This window comes from Eleginops maclovinus, chromosome 4, assembly GCF_036324505.1.
Source record: "Eleginops maclovinus isolate JMC-PN-2008 ecotype Puerto Natales chromosome 4, JC_Emac_rtc_rv5, whole genome shotgun sequence".
Classification (NCBI taxonomy): Eukaryota; Metazoa; Chordata; class Actinopteri; order Perciformes; family Eleginopidae; genus Eleginops; species Eleginops maclovinus.
Genome location: NC_086352.1, coordinates 15,459,113 through 15,477,355, shown reverse-complemented (window position 1 = coordinate 15,477,355; position 18,243 = coordinate 15,459,113). Strand labels below are relative to the sequence as shown.

Here is an 18,243-nt window from a genome sequence, read left to right as displayed (position 1 = left end):
GAAACCAAAGGAGTCAGACTCAAATCTGGAATTTAAAGCATTGATTCTTATCTCTTAATGTATGTCTGTAAGAAAGGATAAGCAATGATCAAGAAGGGGGCATACAAGTGTGGTGGTCACATTCTTGCATTAAAATAAGGGCATTTTTTAGATGGATTACAGGCAATGGCATTGTCACTGTCTTTATTATATAGCATAATAACAAAAACCATGTTTGTAAAGATAACAGGAAACTACATTCATTTAAAAAAAAAAGACAACAAGATGAAATACTGGGCAGAACGAATCTTTTCACCGCCCTGCTTTCCGCTACATGTTTTCTCCAAACTGCGCTTGTGTCAGACATTACTGAGAGATCACAGCTCAGCAGACGTCTACTGGAGAGGAGGAGTCGCCGGGGGTCCTCCAGAAGCATCACTGAAAAAAGTGTTAAAACCAGCCACAGTCACCACATCCCAAGGTAACAAGGACACTTTATTTACTCTCACAATGTTTGTCGGAAGTATCGTTGCTTTTTGTGGATTATATTTTTGAAGCCATATTTTGACGGAGAAGGACATTATATGGATTCCTATGCTGGACCTCTTGCAACCATAAGAAAGAAGAAAACTGACATCAGAGACAAAATCGCTAAATTTTCACACACATGCCGATAAACATGGCTGAAATATATAGAAAGAAAACAGTTTTTAGTTATTAGGGGGTGCATTTGGGATAACTGACAATCAACGCGTTGATGGGTTCAACTCACTTAATTTTCTTCTAACCAGTTACACTAAAACAGCTGATGGTGACGCATCCTCCAAACAAAAGATATCAACTTTCTTCCCTCGTTTGAAACTTTGCTGCTGTAAAAACGAGAAGCGCAGTCTGCCTCAGTCAGTCATGGAAATTAACAACAGGTCCCACAATAACCCCTCCATCCTCCATGTGGAGTTCGGAGGGCTGGGTGACTTTTTGGAGGATAACGAAACTAACTCCACCGCAGGAGAGCGAAACTCTTTGGGCTGCGTGCAGATCCGCATTCCCCAGGAGCTCTTCCTGGCGTTGGGGCTCATCAGCTTGGTGGAGAACATCCTGGTTGTCCTGGCCATCATCAAGAACCGCAACCTGCACTCACCTATGTACTACTTCATCTGCTGCCTCGCCGTGTCCGACATGCTGGTGAGTGTGAGCAACGTAGTGGAGACCATATTCATGCTTCTCAACGACCACGGCCTGATGGACGTGCACCCTGGCATGCTGCGACACCTGGACAACGTCATCGACGTAATGATCTGCAGCTCCGTGGTGTCATCGCTCTCCTTTCTGTGTACCATCGCCGCGGATCGCTACATCACCATCTTTTACGCGCTGCGTTACCACAGCATCATGACCACGCAGCGCGCAGTCATCATCATCGTGGTGGTGTGGCTGGCCAGCATCACCTCCAGCATCCTCTTCATCGTGTACCACACCGACAACGCTGTCATCGTGTGCCTCGTGACCTTTTTCTGCACCACCCTGGTGTTTAACGCGGTGTTGTACCTGCACATGTTTGTCCTGGCGCACATTCATTCCCGTCGCATTGTGGCTTTCAACAAAAGCAGACGCCAATCTACGAGCATGAAGGGAGCGATTACTCTCACAATCCTGCTCGGGGTCTTCATTATATGTTGGGGACCCTTCTTTCTCCATCTAATCCTCATCCTCACTTGCCCAACCAGCCCGTTCTGCAACTGCTTCTTCCGAAACTTTAACCTTTTCCTCATCCTCATCATCTGCAACTCGCTCATCGACCCTCTCATCTACGCCTACCGGAGTCAGGAGCTGCGTAAAACCCTGCAGGAGCTGGTGCTGTGTTCCTGGTGCTTTGGTGTTTGACACCATGCCCTTTTAGAAAACGAGAGCATCAATTACTATGTCGGCTACCCCTTCTTCCTGAATATGAATTGAGTCAGAAGAGGAAGTATGCTGGGACTGCGTGCTTTGAACCGCTCATGAAGGACTGCAGCTCTGATAAATACTTGTCTCTTCGTGGATTTTATGATCATTTCCACGCATGGCTTTAGTCTTGCTGTACTGATACATTGGTTGACCCAGCACTGTGAAACACATGAACATTTAATCCAATAATATCTCTTGTGACCGGACTAATTTATTGTAGCTGACTAGCCTTTCATTCTTGTTGTGTGTGTTGTGTTTTCCTCCATAATACAACACGGGGTTTCTTGTATTGTCTCTTTGTGTTTGTCATATTATGTGATCCGTGTAGACTCCTGCTTTTGAGGGCTATCGACACTTTTTTTAAGAAATCAAGAAAATATATAAACACATGCACTGGCTGTTCAATTTAATGTGCTGGTGGTCTTTCATTTAATTAAAATGTAATGTGAGTTTGGTGTCCCTAACTTATTTAATAATATATCTAGACACGCATTCATTTAAATAAGTATATTTACTCTTTTAACAAAAAAAAATATAGAAACAATTCCCATATCTGATATTTTTTTGATTTCCATTGATTTCGGGGGTTTGGGATTTCCCACCTTGCATCCTTTTAACGCTGTCCATCTACTACAATTTTAGAATATTTGCCATTTAAGCATGCATCCCCCAGAAGCATTTATTGAAATGAGAAAACGTATAACTGCTGTTGAAACAATTGTTTAATTTTGCAGTGGACGCAGGGATTATTAGTTTGAGAAAGGTGGAACAAGGGGAGAGGAGGCTATAGATGACAGAGAGAATCGTTGAAGTTACCCTTCAAATTACACAAGCCATATTGAAAGTCTTGTTGCAGTCTAATTGGTGGCCATGTGTGTGAAATACTTCCCCAAAAATAAATGTCCGGATGACTGAGGGGGAGGGGGAAAATTATGAGAAAAATCACATGAACTGCCAGGCTTGGAAACAGGCCTGGGGCATCAGAGGGTTTGTGAAAGAATAAATATCAAAGTTATATTTCTGAATTGTGGTTGGTCAAACAAGTGGGACTTTGGGCCTGCATGGCGGCCTGCAGATGTTTTTGTGAAACAGCCATAAGAGCCTAACATTTGAAACAAATATGCTATACAATATAACCTATTGCTCTTGAAATTACCAAGCAATCTTTAAAGGTCATATTTTATTTTTAATTAGCATATGATATTACATTCTTTATTGATCCTAAGGATTAACTGAGCTTTTGGAAACACTGAATGCTGTAATGTAAAATGGTATCTTTTAATACAAAGTGCTTTTGAAAAGTTTTTCCCAAATTACAGAAACAGTGCATATTTCACGATCTGGAGTGTTTGGTCGGACAGGACAACTTTACTGGATGTATGGAAAGCGCCTGCTATTATTTAAATAATCTAGATTGCTGTAGTACGTGAAATATGCTTGTCAGATTATTTGCTGCTGTATTAAATTATGTAAACAGTCCCCACTGTATTTAATACATTAATTTTCTGTATGTTTTTAAGCCAACTGTTAATGATGTTTTAGTTTGAATACCATTACCCGGTGTGTGGTGTATTTTTTTTGGCATGGGAGTTCTTACGTATACCGTACGTGGTTGTGTTTGCTATATACATCTTAAAAGATAACTTCTATTAAAAGTAAGGAGGATGTGCTACTAACTTATCTAAAGTACACCTGATTGAACAAATTGTAAATGTTGTAAATCCTGGCAAAACAAACCCTGCTGAATGAATTTGAAATTGTTTACATGTTGTCTATAATAAACAGACCAAAACAACACAAGCTTGTGGGAAATGAAAAAAGAAACATAATTATTGTTCGACCCTCCAATATTTTCTTCATGATTTTTCCTCTTGTTATGTGTGTCTAAATGTTCACTTCAAAACATTGTTTCATGTACATATAGCTACCATGCGTCAGATGTGCCAACTAAGGATATTTGCTCTTCTGGTTTCTTTAGCTCATAAACTCACCTAAGCTCATTACACATATACAAGTATCTCCGCAATGACGTCAACTTAGTGAAATTAAACTTCTGCAGATGATGAGTCAAGACAGAAAAAGACATGAACTTAAATAGACGTCAATAAACATAAACGTAAAAATTTATTTATGCCTTTAAAAAAAAAAGCAATACAACATTTGTTCACAGCAAACAGAAGTGCCATTGATATATAACAGAACAGAGACGTTTTTGAAAAGCAACTTTTTTAAACCCATGATTAAGTTCAGTTGCTGTGCAACATGGTCTCAACAACACTGTAGGGAGGGGGGATTTCCATCTGGAACAAATGTAAATTCTTGTTCTGTCCTAATGGAGGAAATTCAAAAATCTTATTTGTTTTAAATCATTCCGCAAATTACTGAGATTAATGATAGTAGTTGGCCCATGGGCATCATTTGGGAGAACTAAATAAAAGGCTATCTCCTATTTTTAGCGGAGAGCGAGCATTAGTATCAGACATGTATTTTAAATTCTCGGGATTTAAAAAAAAAAATCACTTTCCATTCCTCTTAAACTCTTTGTAGCCTACTGATTGGTTGTTGAGTTTTGTTTGTTGTTGTTATTTGACTGGACCTGTACTTTTTGGAATTAGCCTACTTTTGCTTTGTACAGAAGAAGAGTATGAACCAAAATGAATGCATTATTCTTCAGTCTCATAATTGCTCATTTGTGGACATAATAATTTGGTCACCTTGATAATAATTTCATGGTCGTGGCTTTTTCAGGAGGTTAACCACAAACCTTGGAGTCAATTATTTGGATGTTACGAAGGCTGCCTACGGTGCCCTAGAGGCGTCATTAAAACACTTCAGTTGTGCAATCGGTGTTTTCTTACTGGCGTTAACCCCCTCTCCCTCCCTTCGTAAAGTCGATTTCGTAGGAGCTTTCTTTCTCCTTTTCCTCCCTCAATCACCCGGGTGCAAGTCCATTTCAAATCGAATGTATCAACAAATTAAAAATGTGTGCAGCAGTCGTCATACGGAAATGAAATGGCATAACAAATAAGTAAGGCATCATCATTTACGGCGTATCTGGGTCAATTTCATTCAGTAATAAAAAACGATAAAAGCACATAACATTATTACATTATTGGTCTTTTGCAGTTATTTATTTATTGGTCTTAAACACTGAATTCTTTAAATTTCTATTGTTTTAACACATTGACTGTCTTTTATTTAATGATTTAATTACAAAAAAATATATAGAACAATTAGCCAGTTGGTCATTTATTTACATGACACACTAAGTGATAATCAAAGGTAGCGAGAGAGACAACTGTCAGTGATGGACCATCTCAGTGTGAACACAAATGTGATGGTATCATGCAAATGTTCAACAAAGGCGAGTTTATGATAACTGTCTATGTTATGGACTACAGTCATGTTGAAGAACAATCACATACACGCTCTCAATTGTTAATGAAGTAAATAAAATGAACAGACGTGGTCAAATCAAGCACATGTCACTTGATAATCGTTGATTGAAAGGATTTGCTGTATTATCATGTTTAAAATTATGGTTATGACTTATTCTTTCATGTAGCCGCACAAAGCAGCACTGTTCACAGCCAAGAGGAATTTCCACCTCAAAGGATTCAAGTCATACATATGACCAGGAAACTTTTCTTCATTTGACCACAAGGATGAACTCTTCCTACATACAAACAGTACTTTAATATTGTTTATGATACAAATACCCCAAAAACTCAGATGAAAATGTAATCTGCCACATAAAAAAAAAAAAAAACGGAGTTCTGATGGTAAATACCAAGTCTGCTGCCACCTTTGAAATGAAAACAAATGTATTTATGCACTTATTACACAAATGCCTTTTCTGTTGTTGTACATTTTGAGTGATTATTTATCAAAGTTGCCCTTTAGAGTAGATTTGTCTCCAATATTTTGGCTTGAAATAGATCCTTGATCTTTCCATTGATTTATCTTTTTAATGGTATGTATCCATTCAACCCCACATGATCACAACCTTGAGGAACTGCAAGACTGTTGTTATTTAACTTTAGAAAAAGGGTTGGCCGTGAAGTATCTTGTAGCGATGTTTGTGAAGATGATGAAGAAGCCTCCGGAGACACCAGCTTGTATATAATAAGGTTTATTACAAACAGCATAGTATCATACACCAACACGGGCAATACAGGTTCCCAGAGCCAATTGTGGAAGTCCCCCCCCCTCCCCCCCCCCGAAATCTCTTTGTGCATGCAAAGGAGGTGAACTATAAGAATGTGTACCCAACTAAGGAGAGATGTATGTTTGTCCGACATGTCTTTCCCTTACTCATACATGGAGGCCCTCTGACATATTCCAGAGGTTTCTCATGCAATACCCTATTACACAACCTCACTCCCTGCACTCTCTATGACCGCAGAGAGTAACTAACTGTATATATGAACAGATTTAATACACCACAGCCGCATTAGTGTTTAAAACGTTTTATTGGATATCTGCTCTCTAATGACGGTCAGCTGCTGACGAGGATATTTGCACTTTAAACTTAATATGCATGAAATGTCAAAGCTTAAAGACTTGAACACAAATTTAATTCCTACAAACTCATATTGTACTGAAATGTTGCTGACTTCAAACAAATATTTTCAAGAACCAAGCCCTGTGGAAGTGGAGCTACAATTAAGCCCTTCATAACACAGGCCGATCCCTGATTTTTGTAGTTCATATAAACGTCGCTCTGCTTACTCTTTCATTTAAATTATAACTATATACCAGACCTCAAAGAAATGTATTGCACTGTCTCTTTACCTATACCTGTTTCAAGGACTTTCTTTCTTTTTTGTACAACCTTATGGATATGTAAATCTGACAACCAACTAGTATGTTAAAAAGTATTTGAGAATGAATAAAGTGACTTAAGATATAAAGTTGTTATGAAAAGTAATAATTTGATTTGTGTAATATAATATCATTTATAAGTAATACTAATTATATTAATCATAATACAAATAACAATAATAGCAGGGGGAATACAACATGGATATTCCACACAACCAGAAAGCACTTATACACTAAGGGCTTTGTGTGATTGTATGGATTTTAAATGTACCATTGTAGGAGCTGCACAACAAATGTGCAATGACAACAGGTCTAGCAGGTCTAATCTTGCAAAACTGAATAACTTTAAAAGTACAGCATATTTTGCAACAGCATTTAGGCCAGTATTCACCCTATTTGTTAGAAAACAGTCTCAGAAAATAACAACTATTTAATACCCTTGTAATATTTTATGAAATGTAAATTAGTGCAATATCTCATTAAATCAGCAGTTATTACAATATTCGATATTCTGGGGAATACCTATTCCCCAATTCACTGGGACGCTTTTTAATCTTTGAGGAAGTTATTTGGAAGTTACCAAGACTCCTAAGTACCATACGGGTTTTATTTTGAAAATACGTACCGGAAACCGACTTAAAACGATGGATGACTTGACACTTTTTCTCTTGTGATGTTGCTGATGGAAGAGACAACACAACACGGGGAAAACTGTTCATTTTAACCACTGGCTTCAATAATAAAATATATTTGACCGCTGCCGAGTCCTTAACGATTACTAGTGTCGACAACGGGGTAAGCTGCTGACCAGACATGACCGTTTGATAGGCTAACATTAGCATTCAGCAGATGCTTGCTTTTAAGCTAATGAGCTAGCTGACGTTAGCGGTCTGTTGACATCTGTCTATTGTCGATGTGCCCTTTTTAAATTAGTAGCATTTTATTATTCATGGTTAATATCCTAAGTGTTTAGTATTAAGGCTCGCAACAAAAAGAGAATGTTACGGTTGTGTTAGAAAGGACTGTCAACAACAGCCCTGATTGGTTACAGTAGATGAGGCGAGGCTTCAAAATGTGTTTTCCTATTGACCCTGCTGACCCCATTTACCGTCATAGACCTCAACAATTTGAAACCATATATATAAGTAAGAGGATAAATATTTGCATGCCTGTTTTTGGAGCATATATCAAAAGGGACTTCCAGCGAACTAGCTTTTTTAGCCGGCCAGTGTTAGTGACAGGGCTGTGTGTTGTGTGTGTATACACAGTACATTGATTTTTTTTAGATTAATGAGTGCTGTGGTTTTAAATGTTATGCAATTTTCAATTGATACGCAACCCTTAAACACTAACATTAAGTTAACCACATGTTTTTATTTATTTATAGCAACAAGACAGAGTGAAACTGTAAATCAAGAATTTCCTGTTATCATTTAGCCACCTCAGATTCATTGATGGCTCTTTAAAATGCATTTATTCCTTTTCATGTGTGGAAAATAATTTCCCTTTTAGTCAGGATAATATATTTATACGTTTTTTCCTCTTTTTTTCAAGTGCTGTGGACCATTTTTACTTAACTTCTTGACATTAACTTTAATCAATGTAAGCACATTTAGCCAATAAAAGGAATTTACTCGTCAAGGGAGCCCTCTGTGAAGACGCAGTCAGGGAAAACATCACAGCATTTGCAGACTTTCTTCTGTGGCTCTGCTGTAGCTTTGTGGAGTTTCATTTAAATTTAGTTTGGGATGATTCTTTAAAGTGTTTTTACAGAAAGTCTAAATAACAAGTGTGGCAGGTAGCAATAGAATTGGGTTCTGAATGGGAACACATGTGAAAATAAGGCACATTAGGTTCTGGCTTCTCGCTTCAATTCCTAAATATAAGAGAGGAGAAAGTAACCAACCTATTACTGTTACTGTTGTGTTTTATATTCTTCTTTAGATGTAGCCGATGAAATGGAGTATGATGAGAGACTAGCACTTTTTCGCCAAACCCGCCTCAATCCCTTTGATCGTGGAGAGGAAGAAGATGGTCCCCAAGGAGGCAAAACTCCCCCACTCCATGGTAAAGTTTGTGGAAGTTCTTCACAGGCAAATCATGTCATTACTTTATGGTCACTTTCACACCCGTAGTTCATTTCTTGGAAAAAAGGTTGTTGCTTTAGGGCCAAGTTGCTTTCGTGGACTCTCTAACTTACTGATTACCAATGAACCAAGATCTGTTAACATAGAATTATATGGATTATTTTTTGGACAGTTTTGTGACTTGTCATGCATCCTTAGTGCTACAAAACAACATTTATTACGGTGACTGACAGCAACTCACACTGCACTTCACTCATGGGCTTATTTCTTTCTCTAGTGCTGACAAAGACCTCATAAAGGATACGATGCAGACAGAAACATGTCATATCAATTTCACTGTTGGGAACTGCCAGGACAAATGAAGTAAGACTTACGAGCACAAAACAACTTGAACTGTCAAACTCTTGTTTCATTTTCTGATGTATCGCAGGAAAATCCCAGCACATGTGCAGCAGATGAGGTTGTTAGGATGAGAATTTAATTCCTCCAGTTTCTTTCTTTATGATGCACATTTGACCTTGTCTAGGAACTATTAAGTCTACGTTGGCAGACATCCAAATATCATTGCAATCTTCTGTTATGCTGGTTTTGCAGACTGTGAAATGACTCAGATTAGTTGTACTTCTCTATTAGCCATTGTTGTGTAAAAAAACAACAACAAATGTTCCTTGCCTGTGGCCTGTCATGAGGAAATGGGTGTTGCAGTAGGAGGTGTTTTCTGAGATGATGGTTTTTGCTTTTCTCAATGTCACTTGCAGGTGTAGTACAGATCCCTTATTCTTTGCTTACTGTACATATCGTCCCTAAGGCTGATTAATTGTTTCTCTCATATATTTACTCAAGTTGATCTGTTTTAATCTAGTTTGGAAAAGATCCTAACAGAAAGAAAAAGCATGCTGGACTTTTGTCAGTATCTCTAAGCTTACGGGGGAAAGGGAAGGTTGAAATGCAATAGCTGAACCACAGGAAGCGAAAAGCACAAGCATGGGCAGTACATTCGGAACACTTCCTGTATTTTTAGGATTTTGGATTTACAAACTTTTTATTCAATTACAATAACTTTGACAGGCAAGCCTGACACACCAAGAGAATTGACCTGGTCATATTTTTCTTTTGTCTGGCACGGAGAAGCTGAATTCACTGAACATGTTTTTTTGTGAGGCTTATGCAGGTAAAAACATCATCTGTTGTTTGCTTCTGTCTGTTTGATTTCATTTTAAGTTCAATTTAATTGATGTTTGCATTTTTATAACTATCCATATCAAAATGTTAGCGTCATACAGTACTTCATGTTCCAGTATGCACTGTTGATGCCTTGTATTAAATAAGAGTGTCTTTTAGTATCTATTGGGCGCAGGTTTATTTTAAAATATAGTTTTTTAGATACATGTCAAAGATGAACAAAACCTAAAAAAGTGTGAGTCTAACTCTGATAGAAGTATGGGCTTAGATCACTAACTAATTACAACCCATTTAATTCAGGACAATACTACAAATAAGAGTTTTATCCTCACATTTCGTACTCAGAAAACAACAACTGTATCGAGGTAGTTTTTATTGCGAGGTTATTCCATGGATCACATTAAACTGTACAGGTGACGCTTTCCTTTTAGTACAATGCAAATCTTTCAGTGTTAAGTAAATGTTTTGTACATTCATGTCTGAATGTATCCTTTAATTCGACATTCTGTTTTAATCAGAGTAGAAAGGCTTATGTTCCTCCCTGTCTGCTGGGTGTGTGCTGAAGCATGTGTTTAATAATGGGGCTGCACATGGATGGGGCAAAAGGTTAGGAAAAGAACTGTAGCTGGCATTTGTTCATTGCTTGCTGAGTTTATTATGTTACACACTCAGTTAAGATTTGGTTCATCATTTGAATCACAAGATAGTGTGACTATTTCGGCTTCTTCATCCTCCCCACCCCCACCAATGTCCCTTTAGCTCAATAATAAGGAATCAAGTCAGATGTTATGTCTCAGGTTGTTCTGCTGCCCCCAAGTGGCCACATCAATAATACATGCTCTAATGCGGTCAAATACTGTACATCAGAAAGCTCCAGCTCTCATCTAGTTTACAAACCACTCTTAGCATTTTGAACGATGATATTATATAAAACAGATTGATTGTAAACATCTAGAGTTATGAGCACTTCAAGGTTCATTCGGGTAGCCGTTTTAATGACTCAGGAGTCTGCCTTTTCCCTTGACTTAGTTACACATTTTCCAAACTGATAAGAGATTTTTGCTCAGGATTCTTTTAGTTATCCATTTTGAACTTGTTGTTCCTTTAGACTTACTAAGAGGTGAGTCAGAGTGTAGGGATTGTCTTGAGTGGCCACAGTCATGTGTGCGAAATTAGCTTGCATGACTGAATGCAATTGTACCCCCTACAAGAAGACAGTGCTTTATGCCATGTTGCCTTTTTTAAGACGCAAGACCTGAGCTGTTCTCTGGGACCAGAACCCACAGTTTAGACCGGACAATGGACCTCGGTCTAGCTGAGGACCACTTCTCAAGGCCTATGGTAAGAAAAGCATTGTCAACTCCTAAAAAAGTATCAGACTTAAAGAATCAGAATTATTGGTTTACTGTACTTAATTTTGTTCTTGTTCACCTGTTTCAGGGTTTGTTTGTTGCATCTGACATTGAGAAGCTGAAAATGGCCATAGAGGAGTGCAAAAAGCTGATCTTGGAGCTGCCAGAACACTCAGAGAGACAAAAAGACACTGTGGTGAAGCTTATCCACCTCCGTCTCAAACTGCAGGAACTTAAGGTAGGGCCTGAGGAGTGAATAGAGCAGGGGATAACTGGTTTTTAATAATGGCTCAGATGGACAATTGGTCAACTTTTTAAGTGACCAGTTCCACTTGCATGTTTCTGATTATGTGTACGCAGCTGTACAGACATGTTTTGAGAAACATAGATTTCTTTCTGTGGAAAACATCAAATGAGGGGTAAAGAATAATCTAATGGGTGCAATTATTATATACATACATGATGCTCATTAGTGGACATGAGTCTCATGTCATGAGGCTCATAAGATATCCTAATGAACAAATTAATGCTTTCCTTGGTATTGGGATTTGGTCTTCTAGCCAACACCCTGTACAAGATAAATGAGAGCAAATGTTGGAGACTGATAAGATGATGAACAAGTAGAATCGGAGGATGAAACCCTCTTTATTAGTCACATACATGCACACAGCAGAGCACACACAGTGAAATTGGTCCTCTGCATTTAACCCATCCTAGTGCTAGGAGCAGTGGGCAGCTATTGTGCAGCGCCCCGGGAGCAATGGGGAGGGGGGATTGGAGGTGTCCGGTGCCTTGCTCAAGGGCACCACAGCAGGGCCTAGGAGGTGAACTGGGACCTCTCCAAGTAGCGGTCCACTTTCCATATTTCAAGTCTGTTTGGGGACTTGAACCGGCAACCCTACGATTCCCAGTCCAAGCCCATACTGACTGAGCCACTGCTGGAAGTTTGTAGAGAGCTGTTGTTTCCTGCAAAACTCCTAAAATGTCGCAGGCACAGTTTCTGTTTTTTAAAATGAGAAAGAACAGTATGTCTTGCAATATAATGTCTTGCAGAACGCACTAATAAACAAATCAACAATTGAATCAGTTAATAGTCCAGTTAGCCTTGTAATGCATTTCAAAGACAAGTGAAAGCGAAGGGTCTTACAGAATAAAGGCTTTTTTTATGGATTGGACCAAATGATGTCACTCATCCTACTAAAGGTCAACCACTCAAGTTGTTATTTAGCATCTGCAATATCTTTTATGGAGGGTATTTATACTGTGGCATTTGAACCGTATAATGTGAAGCAGCTGAATGTCATACACAGTACAGTCCTGTATACTCTGCAAGATTTCCCCTGAGCGTCACCTTGTTATCAGCTATATGTTTAATTGCATTAAGTTGTTTTGCCTTAACATCTGTCTGTGTTCAGTAAGGGTCATATAGGGACCATGAAAAAAGGGGGAGAAAAACATTTGGATATTGCATTTTTTTATTGAGTTTGTGTCGTATAACAACCAAGACACACATGGTAACACTCACGCTATAATAGGAATATCTTCTTAAGTCTAGGAGGAAATGTAAATGTCTCACATATTTTGCAGTACTCATTCTCTCTCACCTTCCTCTACACATGAACTGTGTTACTGCTATGTTAGTGTTATTGATACATTTTGTTTTTGCACTTCGTCCTTTAAAAGGACCCAGAGGAGGACGAACCTAATCTGAGAGTCCTTTTGGAGCACCGCTTTTCCAAGGAAAAGAGCAAAAGTGTGAAACAGACCTGCGACAAGTGTGGCGCCATCATCTGGGGCCTTATCCAGACGTGGTATACCTGCACAGGTGAGACACACTAGGCAGTGTATCAGCTTGATATAACACTTTAGAGATGTTTCAGTACCAAACTGTAAAAGATCCAATTGTGCAAAAAAATCCTAAACACTCCGATCAAGATCATACCTCTTTATCTCAATACCCTTTTGTTCTCTCAAAGCTTGATGCACAGGCTTTCAATTTGGACTTCCTCATACATCAATCCACAATCCAACTGTCTCATTTGTTGTCTCAAAGCTCCTCATGCATGCTTCATACATTCATGTTTTCTGAACCCGTGAGATGGGGACAGTTAGTTATTTTCACTGACTGTCCTTTTACCCAGATTTCTAATAGGAATTGCATTGTTTTTTAGTTTCAATAAATATTTCTGTATTTGAATAGATATTTTAAGGCTTACTTCTAATTCTTCTCTGAATATATTTCTTGAATGTTGGACTTGAGCTCTTCTGGGTATAGTGATAATGTCGTTATCAGCCATGTGATTATCCTTTCTTGTTTCAGGCTGCTATTATCGCTGCCATAGTAAGTGTATGAACTTGATCACCAAGCCCTGTGTCAGGGTAAAAGTCAGCCACCAGTCGGAGTACGAGCTCAGCATCTGCCCTGAGATCGGACTGGACCGACAAGACTACCGCTGTGCAGAATGTCGGACACCTATTTCACTGAGTGAGTTAAATTGACCGTGTCATTCAAATTTTAAAAAGGGGAACAAATGAAGCAAAAGCAATACATAGGCTGTTGAACTCAAGTTCTCTTGGTACATGTTATAGTTTGATTTTACTGTGCTATATTCACTTGAAGGAGGCGTGCCCACTGAAGCCAGGCAGTGCGATTACACAGGCCAGTACTACTGTAGCACATGCCACTGGAACGACACCGCCATCGTCCCAGCTCGTGTCATACACAACTGGGAGTTTGACCCACGCAAGGTAAAAAAAAAAAATGTACAAAAAAAATATACTGCTAAACACAGAAATACACAAAATTGTATTACAGAAGCGTCAAATAAACTTAAGGGTGCTCTCCACCAATTCTACTTGTCAAAGTCAATTTAGAAGTCATGAGGAGGACTTCACAGCCGGTGAAAACAACCTCGCTGTGTCTTGCGGCTCGGGGGGCTCTCGAGAAGTCTAAGAGAATTACTTTAGGGTAGTCAGCTTGATGTCGTTTAAACATCAATAACATCATCTTACATTGTAGAAATACCTACCTCTCAGCAGTTGACCCACTTCATGTTATGAGTCAGGAGGAGGGTTGCAAATCTTAGTCAGATACAGGTTCAACCCACATCACTGTGTTGGTATGAGAGGTGTGTTCATGTTGGCATATTCTAACAGTGCGTTTGTGTTTCAGGTCTGTCGCTCCTCAATGCGTTACCTTGCCCTGATGATCGCACGTCCTGTCCTGAGGCTGAAAGAAATCAACCCGCTGCTATTCAACTTTGTGGAAGAACTGGTTGAGATCAGGGTGGGTAGCTTCACTGCTTTGGAGTTTGTAGATGTTGTCATTGTAAATGAAAAAGACATCTTAAAAATGATCCACTCTCTACTGAATTCATTCAACCTTGAAACTTGCTTCATCGTAACTGTTACAGATTGATGGTCCAACAACTCCAATTCTGTCCATTAAGTGAGACTGACAGCTTGCGTGGTTTTCTTTAACTTTACAGAAGCTCCGTCAAGATATTCTGTTGATGAAACCCTATTTTATTACCTGTAAGGAGGCCATGGAGGCTCGGCTATTGCTACAGGTAATTGTGTCTTCACTGCATTGTCATTTGCATGATCAAGAAAAAGCCACATATACAGTTGCATGAAATTATGCTTATGTACCAATAAGATATATATATATATATGAGCCGGGCTGTATCAGGAAAAGATACAGTTGTAAAATGTAGGCAGTGCATGTGATATTATTAGTCTATCTATGCAATACTGTAAACCGGACTTGCTGTTCATTGTACAGGTTCAGTATCAGCTCAAATCTTCCTCTAGTATTTGTCTGATGTTTTAGAGCTTGTGCATTCATCTTTTTATTATTGTAAAGAGGCTTTACAACAAACAGAAAAAGCATTCATATTTCTTTATTTGTGTTCCCCAGCTACAAGACCGTCAGCACTTTGTGGAGAATGATGACATGTACTCACTTCAGGATTTGATTGACATCTCCAGTGGCAGACTCAGCTGTTCCCTCTCAGAGATCCACACCACATTTGCTAAGCACATCAAACTAGACTGTGAGGTGAGTTGATACATACAGCAGAAGAACATGACCTGTCTCTGTAAGGACACATATTTCCTCTGGGGGAATCACACTTAACTTTATCTTGTTAGAACTTCTAAAATTGGCAAATGTTTTTCATATTTGCTTCCATGTGCGAAATTATTGAGCATTGTTTGCTTAAAGAGAGAAAGCCTCCCTGAAACCCTATTTCTTTGCCTGTGTGTGTGTGTGTTTGTGTGTGTAGCGTTGTCAGGCCAAGGGATTTGTGTGTGAGCTGTGTAAGGAAGGAGACATACTGTTCCCGTTTGACAGTCACACCTCCGTCTGCTACGACTGCTCTGCTGTCTTCCACAGGTTAGTCACCAACAGCCAATCAGACTGAAAATACTGCAAACAAAGTAACGGAGACAAAATCTTAAAGCTATAAAAGTTCATTTCCCCTTATCTTCAGTGGAGCTACAGTACAGGAAAATGGTAATCCTAAAGACGTCCAGCTATTGACCTTATCTAGTTAAGATCTGACAAATCAGATCATCTAGTCTAGTCATGATTTAAATCCAGATCGTATCAGATGAACAAGGAGGTCAACTCTTACCATAATGGACAGAATTCATATGACATATAACAACATTGTTGGTGTTTGTCTCTTTAGAGATTGTTACTATGACAATTCCACAACTTGTCCACGATGTGCCCGAATGACTGACCGCAAGCAGGACGAAGTGCCAAATGTGAAGGACACATAAGTCTGGAGAGGACCACCTGATGTTTCTGGATGTTGCATTGTGCCTCGTGTTGTGCTCTACTCAATCAACAGCAGAATAGCTTTTCGTCCTTGTCCTGGTTTGTTTTGTGCATATGTTGATATTGTAGTGTCTTTATCTTCCTGTGCACTAAATGATGAAGCTGGGTACTTAGAAACCCATCTGGAAATGAAGATATATATACACATTTTTTTTTTTATCCAACTTCTTGATTCATACTGAAACTGGATGTTCTGAACACTGTGTATATGTTTGTGTGAGTGAGTTATGTTATTTTGTGCGTCTGCTTGTATAAATGTATAAAATTAATGCCCTATAGAGAAAAGCCACATCAACAGGGTAATTATGCATGCAGGAGTTGTTGTATATTTACCATCACGATCCTTGACTACTTTAACCTATACTGCCAACATCGCTGAAGCCTTCCCTTTAAGGTTGCCACATATAATAAATGGATAATAACTTTAGCTTTAAAAGACTAATTAACAAAGTAATATTAATTAGAACTTTTCGCGTTCGCTTCCATCAGGCAGTTGATATTTAGGAGAGTTACCTATTAAGCTATCATTTACAAGCAGCAGTTTAATATAAAATAACTAAAACTGCACAATATTTAATTAGATTACAATAATAAATCAAATAAATATATTAGACTATCTTATCATGTTCAGATATTGGCAACAGGCATCTTACAGCATGCATCACCAGTATATTTTCTTTTAGGAAGAATTATAGAGCTAAACAAATAATATTGAAGTTAAATGTGCTTTCCTTTATTCAACACTGTGAACTCATTTCAGGCGGTTTGTTATGTGTTTAATCTGTTCAGTGCAGTGAATAGCACATGGTTGTGAAGACTAATGAACGTTGTGTGCCTAAGATAGTGAGGTTGCATACAGCTGTTATCCAAACGTCTTAATACATTTACCATCATGTTAATGGTTTCAGTCTTAAATTACCTATAGCACATATTGTCCAGAGATGTCAGAGATTTTAAGTGACAACTTTGATAATGTGTAATTGTTGACCTCAAGTATTTGTTTTAAAATAATGATGGCTGTCTTATCTTTCAGCATGATGTACTGTATTATTTTTTTCAAACTAATGGAGTTGGTAAGACCCATGCCCTGTTGTATAACATGTTGAGTATAGTGCATGAATAAAGTAATGGATGCATTATAACTGCAGACTTGTGGTTAACTCAGTTCAACTGTCAACTGTTCATGGTTATATTATGATGTTATGGAACCAATTCTTACGTTTTAAACTTGCAGGCACAACATTTTAAGAAAAGTAATATGTGATGAGTTTTATAATTGGCCTAAACAGTCACTGAGTCTTGCCTTGTCTTGACTAAGCCATTTGACTTGAAATCAATTAAAATGTTGATAACTCTTTTAATACAAGCTATTCCTCAAAGGTTCTCTGGCCCCTTGGGCTCCTGCTGTTCTGCCTGGTAGGCTGTAAAAAAATGTATCTATGCATTATTCAACAGTCAACAAAACTGACCCCAAAATTCAGGATTTGCCCATGCTGTAACATAGCAGTAGTTGGTAATGCTTTGACGTGGTTGTTTAAATCGGTTATATTTTTACAATTTGAACGTATGTGTGCAGTACGGGCAGATACAGGTAAAACTAGAATAACCTATTTGAGTAAATGTACATTCAACCACTGGTAATGACGTCCAATAGGGGAAGCGTCCTTTATGCTCCACTTGTGAAAACATAGGTGCATGAACAGCGGTCGAGGACTTGGAGTACCGCCAGCTATTGTGCAAAGCACAGTGTGTCCTGTGCTGTAAATAATCTATATGAATCCATATTCAGATCCAATATTTACAATGTTAGAAATTCAAAATACACCGTTATAGTTATAGGTAAATTCCCTTTTTACACAATCATAAACAGGAATTATGGTTGCGAAAAAATTAACAAGTATGCATGTCTATGCAAAAGTACAGAAGGAACTCAGTGAGCCATTTAAACTCCAAGGCTTTGTTATACAGACTCATGATTTATATTGATTGTTTTTAGCTGGAAGAATTTCTGTCCATTCATGATTTA

General features: G+C 38.5%; 2 protein-coding genes across 5 annotated transcripts; both read left to right on the top strand.

Annotated features, from left to right (window-relative positions):
* Positions 1-885: 885 nt before the first annotated feature.
* mc1r (melanocortin 1 receptor) lies at positions 886-3,707 on the top strand. Its single transcript, XM_063881801.1, has one exon. It carries the CDS (start codon positions 886-888, stop codon positions 1,861-1,863), a length of 978 nt encoding a protein of 325 aa, XP_063737871.1. The 3' UTR covers positions 1,864-3,707.
* A 3,680-nt stretch (positions 3,708-7,387) lies between these two features.
* On the top strand, positions 7,388-17,359 carry def8 (differentially expressed in FDCP 8 homolog). Of its 4 annotated transcripts, XM_063881840.1 has the most exons (13): positions 7,403-7,545; positions 8,695-8,817; positions 9,115-9,200; positions 11,266-11,360; positions 11,460-11,609; positions 13,055-13,196; positions 13,692-13,856; positions 13,992-14,119; positions 14,544-14,657; positions 14,860-14,940; positions 15,291-15,431; positions 15,658-15,767; positions 16,066-17,359. In XM_063881840.1, the coding sequence occupies exons 4-13, from the start codon at positions 11,319-11,321 to the stop codon at positions 16,157-16,159; spliced, it is 1,167 nt and encodes a 388-aa protein (XP_063737910.1). In that variant the 5' UTR covers positions 7,403-7,545; positions 8,695-8,817; positions 9,115-9,200; positions 11,266-11,318; the 3' UTR covers positions 16,160-17,359. The 4 variants fall into 4 exon arrangements, with proteins under 4 accessions (XP_063737908.1, XP_063737907.1, XP_063737910.1 ...); XM_063881838.1 differs by lacking the exon at positions 9,115-9,200 and having other exon boundaries at positions 7,388-7,545; positions 13,995-14,119; XM_063881837.1 differs by lacking the exon at positions 9,115-9,200 and having other exon boundaries at positions 7,388-7,545.
* The last annotated feature ends 884 nt before the right edge of the window (positions 17,360-18,243 follow it).